Below are 8,211 nucleotides of genomic sequence, written 5' to 3' on the forward strand. Positions count from 1 at the left end.
AAATTATAAAAACAAACTAATTAATTTCACTATTAATATGATATTATATCTTTATATGAATTTTTCATTATATATGAATAAATCATATAATTTTTTTTTTTTTTTTTTTATTATATAATACTAGATTATATATAAAATCAATATTACATATGAATAGAATTACATATTTTTTTTTTTTTTTTTTTTTTTTTTTTTTTTTTTTCCCTTTTATATATTATTAAGAGTAATATTATTGTTAATTGGAATAACTGGATTATTAAATGAAATATTATTATTCTCATTAGTATTATTATTAATATTAGATTTATTAACATTGTTATTTCTATTTTTTCTACTATTTTTCCCAAAAATAGTTTGTCCTTTTACTTTTGATAAGCGAACTTTAATAGCCCAAAACTTTGATTTGTAAAAACCATGCGTTTTTGCTGAAAAGGATTTATAATATCTCTTTCCATTATCATACCATGATGCTATCCAACTTCTTTTATCCCAATAGACCCCAGCTACATCACATTTTAAATCATCTGGATTTTCTAAACTAGGTCCTTCTTTATCCGATAATTCTAACAAATATTCAAATTCACTTTCATTTTTTATAGTTTTATTTGTACTTCTACTTACAGTATTATTTTTTTTATTTGTTTTTTTTTCTGTATTTTTATATGTAAAAGTAGAATTTTTTTTACTTCCCTTTTTTTTCTTAGTTCCTGTCATACTTTCTGAAAATTTATTAATTGAACTCTTTTTATAATTCATTAAATTATTATTAGTAGTAGAATTAATGATAGAAGTATCATTATTGTTATTATTAAATATAGAACAATTATTATTTTGATTTTGATGAAAATATAACTCATTTTTATATCTACTATCATTATTATTATTATTATTATTATTATTATTATTATTATTATTATTATTATTATACATTTGTAATAATTCTAAAGCATTTTTTGCAAGATTATTTTTCATATTGATTTCTTCTATTTTTATCATATTTTTCTTTTCTTTTTCATAATTAATATTATTTTCCATTGAATTTGTATTATGATGATGATACAAATCATTATTAATCATAAAATTATTATGATCATTCATATTCATTATTTTATCATTTTTGTTTTGAATTATTTTTGTACATTTATTGCAATTTAAATAAGTATCAATTATATTTTTAGATATATTTTCGTTTTGACGATAATAATCTTTATCTAAAAAATTATTTTTTGCTATTTTATTGGACTGAAAATTTTTGTCTAATATATTTTTTGAAATATTTTCATTTTGTTGAAAATCCTTCATATGTTCTACAACATTTATGCTTTTACAATTTTTTTTATTAAATAATGTATTATTATCTGATGGGATTAATAAGTAATTATTTAACTTTTTTATTTTTTCTTCTTCATCTTTATTTATATTTGTACAAATATATTTAGTATTATTATTATTATTATTATTATTATTATTATTATTGTTATTATTCAAATTACTATAATTATTTTTATGATTATTAGAATTTATAAAAAAAGATCTATTTTTTTCATTATTATAAATTGATTTAATATTATCATATTTATAAAAAAATGACTTTAATGAATAAACATTTAATTTACTATTATTTTCCCATATATTCATTGAATGAGGAAAACTGTTACTTAATTTACAACATAAGTCATCTAATTTAACACATACTGTATAAATTGCATCAAACCACTGTAAATATTTATCATTGTTGTGATTATTTAAATAATCAATGTCATTATGATTAACTAGATCCCTCCTATTACTTTCCATCGGATTACTATTTACATTATTATTTGAATTATTCATTTCGAAATTATTCATACTTTCATTATTCACGTCATTTATTATATTATCATTATTCATTTCGTTTAACATATTTTCTTCATCTATATTATTTATTATATTTTCATTAATGTGAACATTTGATATATTTTCTTCATCTAAATTACTTATTACATTTTCGTTATTGACACTATTTACAACATTATTTTCATCCTTATCATTTATTATATTCTCATTATTCATACAATTTATTATATTTTCTTCATTCGTATTACTAACTATATTTTCGTTATTTATATTATTTATTACATTTTTATCATCCATACAATTTATTATATTCTCGTTATTCTTAATATTTATTTTATTTTTTACAATATTCATATTTAAGGAAAAATTTATTTTTCCTTTTTCATTATTATTATCTATATTTAAATTACTGCTTCCTATATTATCGTTCATCTGTATATTTTCTTTTAAATGATTCAAATTGTTTAACAAATTAGTTTCTCTCATATTATCTATAACACTTGTATTATTTTCCGAAGATACACTTCCATTATTATTTACATGCACTACCTGATCATTATTTATTTTATCATCATCATCATCATTTATATTGTTAATAGTACAATCTGAATTTAAAATATTATTTTTAATTTTTTCATTATTTGTAATGTTTTTTTTTTGCATATTGCTCATATCATAATTTTTGCATATATCTGTTTCATTAATAGATGTTCCTTCTTCATTCATTTTATGATGTACCTTTTCCTTTTTTAATGGAATAATAACACTTTGCATACTTTTTAAATTTTCATTTTCTTTATTATTATCTTCTATATTTTCAATTATCAAACTTTTATTATGAGTGTTTATTTTTGTTTCTTCACTTTCTTCTTTATTTAATTCAATAAAATTAAGTAAAGTATCTTCAGTTTTATTGCTTTGTTTGATGTTATTTTTTATAAGTTCACTTGAATTATTTAATTTCATTTTATTATCATTTAACATATCATTATAAGAACTCGGTGTAATAAATTTTTTATTATCTAAATAATTTATATCTTCTTTGTGATCTTCTTTATCAACACTTGAAAGAACATTATTGTTTATAGTAGATTTATCATCTAATTTTACATTATCATTTATATTTTTCTCCGAATTTTTCTTTAATATATGTAATTTTTCAATGAAATTATTTGATAAATTACTGCTCGATTCATATATTCTTGATTCTTTTTCTTTGCTATTATTAGATACAGATTTAATTTCAAGGTGACCATTACAGTTATCATATGTGTTTTCTAATTTTTTGTTTATAGGATTCTTTTTTAAATAGTCATTATTATATACGTCATTTAACTCTTCATTTTTTAAAAAAATATTACTGCATATATTTTTATTTTCTTCCTTTATAGATGAAAATATTGAGTTATTATTATATTTTTCATAAAATATATCTTCAGAATTAAATCCATCATTATTAAAAAAATCTTTTCTTTCTAATTCTACCTCATTATTTTTATCATTTTTACATTTTTCATAAATGTCTCTTACTTCGGAAATATTATTTAATAAAAAATTATTTTCTTCAGATAAACAGACTAAATTTTCTCCACATATGTTACTTATATTTTTTTCATAAGGATTTATGTAAATGTCATTTTCATAATTTGAATTATGTACAATATTATTTTCTAAACTCATTTTATTTTTTGCATTAATGATTTCATTCATATTATTTTTATGAATTTGATTAATGCATTTATAATTATTACTGTTATTATTACCATTGCTATCACTCATATAGTTATCACTATTATTATTTTTTTCATTATTACTATGACATTTTTCGTTGTTATCACTATCATTATTATTATTATTGTTAAAATTAGAATTATTGTAATTATTATAAATATTACCATTATTATTATTAGTAGTAGTAGTAGTAGCAGTAGTTTTGGTATTATTATTATTACTATTATTTTCATTACTAGTGTTAGTAGTAATAGTAATAGTAGTGTTGTCATTATTATAATTATTGCTATTATTATTAACATTATTATTACTATCGTTACTATCATTACTGTTATTAGCATTACTACTATAACTATTATTATTATTATTATTATCATCGTAGTCATCATCATTATTATTATTATTATTATTGCTATTACTCATATTACTATTAGTATCATTGTTATTATTATTATTACTATTATTAGTATTATTAATATTATTATCATCGTCGTCATCATTATTATTATTATTATTATTATTGCTATTACTCATATTAGTATTAGTATCATTGTTATTATTATTATTACTATTATAAGTATTATTAATATTATTGTTATTAATATTATTATTATTATTAATATTATTATTAATATAATCATCATCATCATTATTATTATTATTAATATTATCATCGTCATCATTATTATTATTATTAATATTATCATCGTCATCATTATTATTATTATTATTGCTATTACTCATATTAGCATTAATATCATTGTTATTATTATTATCATCATCATTATCATTATTATTATTAATATTATCATCGTCATCATCATTATTATTATTATTCTCATCACCATCATCATTATCATTATTATTATTAATATTATCATCGTCATTATTATTATTATTATTATTATTATTATTATTATTATTATTATTATTATTATTATTATTATTATTATTATTATTATTTTGATTGCTATTATTATTATTATTTTGATTGCTATTATTATTATTATTATTTTGATTGCTATTATTATTATTATTATTTTGATTGCTATTATTATTATTATTATTTTGATTGCTATTATTATTATTATTTTGATTGCCATTATTATTATTATTATCGTCGTCATTATTAATATTATTATTATTATTATTGTTATAATCATTAATATTGCTATTACTCATATTAGCATTAATATCATTGTTATTATTATTATTACTATTATTAGTATTATTAATATTATTGTTATTAATATTATTATTATTATTATTATTATTATTAATATTATTATTAATATTATCATCATTATTATTATTATTATTATTACTATTATCATCGTTGTCATTATTAATATTATTATTATTATTGTTATAATCATTATTATTATCATCGTTATTATCATTGTTATTATTATTATCACTATTATTATCGTTGTAACCTGTAGGTGCTTCCATAATTATTTGATTTGCATTTTTACTGTTGCTCATATTATTTCCATTCTCATTATTTCTAAAATTCTCTTTATTATCATTTTTTTTATTATTATTTTTATTTGTTAAATAGTTTTTGTTATTTTCATCTATATTTTTATTATTTCCATATCTTAAGTTGCATACATTTTTTTTTTCACTTTTTATTAAGGTTTTGTTATTTAGATTATATTCCTTTTCCGTATTTGTATTTATATTATTATTATATCTAATAAAATTTTCATTATTAAAATTTTTTTCATTATTATGAATACTATTACATTCCTTTAAATTATCACATTTCTCTTCTTTGTGATATGCATGACTATTAAAAACATTTTTATTTGTCCTTATACAATAATAATTGGAATAATTATCAATATTTATATTATTTTTTTTAATAATAATATTTTTGTTTATAGAATTATGATCATTCATAAAATTAAACGAATGATAAATTTCGGAAGAGTTATCTAAATTTTCATTAATTTGATTGTATTTATTTTTATAATTACTATTATTATTTAAATTGTTATCACTTTTATTATTTACTAAATTACGTTTATCATAATTTTTTTCTTTGAATTTTCTATTTAAATCGTCATTACTTACATTATTTTTTTTTAATATATTATTGCCTTCTGATGATCTAGAGATAGTTAATGATCCCATTTTATCAAAGTTAGAATCATTATCTGACGTAGAAAAGGTGTTATTCAAATTGCATTTATTAAAATCTTCTAAATTTTTGTTCTTATTTCCATTTATTTTCTTTAAATTAAGCAAAATATTCATTTCACTTACTAAATTATTTAAATTTATACAACTATCGCTTTTATTAATATTTTGAGTAAATGGACACTCATTATATTTATCGTAATATGGAAAAAATTTAATTCTATTATTGGGTTTAACCTTTTCAAATTCTTCAACAATATCCTCTTGTCTACTACTTATAATGTCAATATAATTAATAATATTTTTCATTCCTATTATTAATTAATTTCAAAAAAAAAAAAAAAAAAAAAAAAAAAAAAACAATAAATACAATATATATATATATAAGGTATATTAATACATGTATGAAAATAATAATAAAAAAAAAAAATTGAATGAAATTATAACACACTTCACTTTTTTCTATTAAAAATATATTCTATAATTATTTCCAAAGTAATAGCATTTTATACTACAATTTTTATGGTATTAATTAAAATTTATTTTAAAGTGTAAAATCTAAGAAAGCATATATACTTTGTTGTAAAATTAACTATAAAATTGATAACAAAAAAAAAAAAAAAAATATATTTTATAATATTTAATTTAAAATTTTTTTTTTTTATATATTTGAAGATAACCTCATTAAACTAATTAATTTTCTTTTTTTTAAATGTATTTTTAATTTTATAATTAATTAAATTCAACTAATATAGATATATTATTTTTTTGTGTACCTATTTTTTTTTTTTTTTTTTTTTTTTTTTTTTGCCAAGATCTTCAGTATTTTTAAATTATACCATTATTTTAATTATATTTTTATTTAATATAGATATCATATTCTAAGTGCCATATATAAAAAAAAAAAAAAAAAAAAAAAANATTTTTAATTTTATAATTAATTAAATTCAACTAATATAGATATATTATTTTTTTGTGTACCTATTTTTTTTTTTTTTTTTTTTTTTTTTTTTTGCCAAGATCTTCAGTATTTTTAAATTATACCATTATTTTAATTATATTTTTATTTAATATAGATATCATATTCTAAGTGCCATATATAAAAAAAAAAAAAAAAAAAAAAAATATTCAAATTGTACAATATCAATATTATATAGAACAATACTATTTTCTTCAAAAAAAACGTATGTTCAAAATATATTTCATTTTTCTTTAGTAATAAAAAGAAAATATTGTAAATTGTAACAATAAAAAAAAAAAAAAAAATGAGAGAAAATTAATAAATTTTTATTTATTTAAAAAGTGAATTCTTCTTTTTTTATATGTTTTGATATGTACATTGATAAATTATGCCAATTATTATAAAAAATATTAAAGATGCATAAGAAAAAAAAATTTTACTTTTTATAAACATATAAATATTTTTTACTAAAATTTCCTTTTTTTTTTCTTATCAAATGAATGAAATATAATAAAAAAAAATATATATAACAGAAGTAGTTATTTTTGTGTACTGAAAAAATCTTGAACTACTGCATGAGTAATACTTATTTATATTTTCTCATTATTTTTATTTTACTTTTTTTTAAATTGTATTTTTATGAAGTCATAGAAAGTGTACTTCATAAAAAAAAAAAATAAAATAAAAATAAAAATAAAATTAAAATAAAATAAAAAAAAATAAAATAAAAGGTATAAAAAAAAAAAAAAAAAAAAAATGAAAAATATGTAAAATAAATTACAAACTGATATATTGAGTGTGTTATATAAAAGTAGAATTTTCCTTAAAATAAATAGTAAAATAAAATGACAAATTAAATTATTGTAAAATAGAAATATACGTTAAACAAATATGTAATAAGGTGTAACTTTATTATATTTTACTTAAACTTGAAACAATAAAAAAAAAAAAAAAAAAAAAAAAAAAAAAGGGAAAAGAGTAATAGCTAATTGAAGTTTATGTGTAAATTAATAATGTAAATAAATATATTTATAAATATGTAGAATTGTAAATATTTTTATTATTATCACTGAATATAATCTTTAATTATGAACAATATATAAAAAAATAAAATATTTTTATCTAAATAAAATGCAAAAGTTTATTTTTTTTTTTGCATTTATAACAAACTTTAACAAGATTTAAAAAAAAAAAAAAATAAAATAAATAGAAAAAATGATTAAAAAAAATACAATTTATGAAAAATTAAATGATTAATAAAAGATAAATTCCTAAAAATGCAGCAATATTATTAACATGTGTGTGAGTAGTAAATTTTAAGAACAAGGAAAATTATATATGAAAATTTTACTAAATATATAAATTAATATACTATGATTATTTCATTTTTAATTCATATTTATAATAAAAAGTGAAAAAAAAAATATTTTATGTATATTATGAAGTAAAATTAAATGAAAACAAAAAATAGAGATTTTCTTTCATTTTTTTTTTTTTTTTTTTGTATATAAAATATATATATATACTTTATAGTGAAA

The 8,211-nt window shown here is 15.9% G+C and overlaps 1 protein-coding gene across 1 annotated transcript; it reads right to left on the reverse strand.

The window, feature by feature from the left end:
• Positions 1 to 207: 207 nt before the first annotated feature.
• On the reverse strand, positions 208 to 6,021 carry ApiAP2 (transcription factor with AP2 domain(s), putative; the record flags this gene model as incomplete). Its single annotated transcript, XM_028672767.1, has 1 exon — positions 208 to 6,021. The coding sequence occupies one exon, from the start codon at positions 6,019 to 6,021 to the stop codon at positions 208 to 210; it is 5,814 nt and encodes a 1,937-aa protein (XP_028529286.1).
• Between the last annotated feature and the right edge of the window lie 2,190 nt (positions 6,022 to 8,211).

Source organism: Plasmodium gallinaceum, assembly GCF_900005855.1.
Source record: "Plasmodium gallinaceum strain 8A genome assembly, contig: PGAL8A_v1_98, whole genome shotgun sequence".
NCBI classification, from domain to species: Eukaryota; Apicomplexa; class Aconoidasida; order Haemosporida; family Plasmodiidae; genus Plasmodium; species Plasmodium gallinaceum.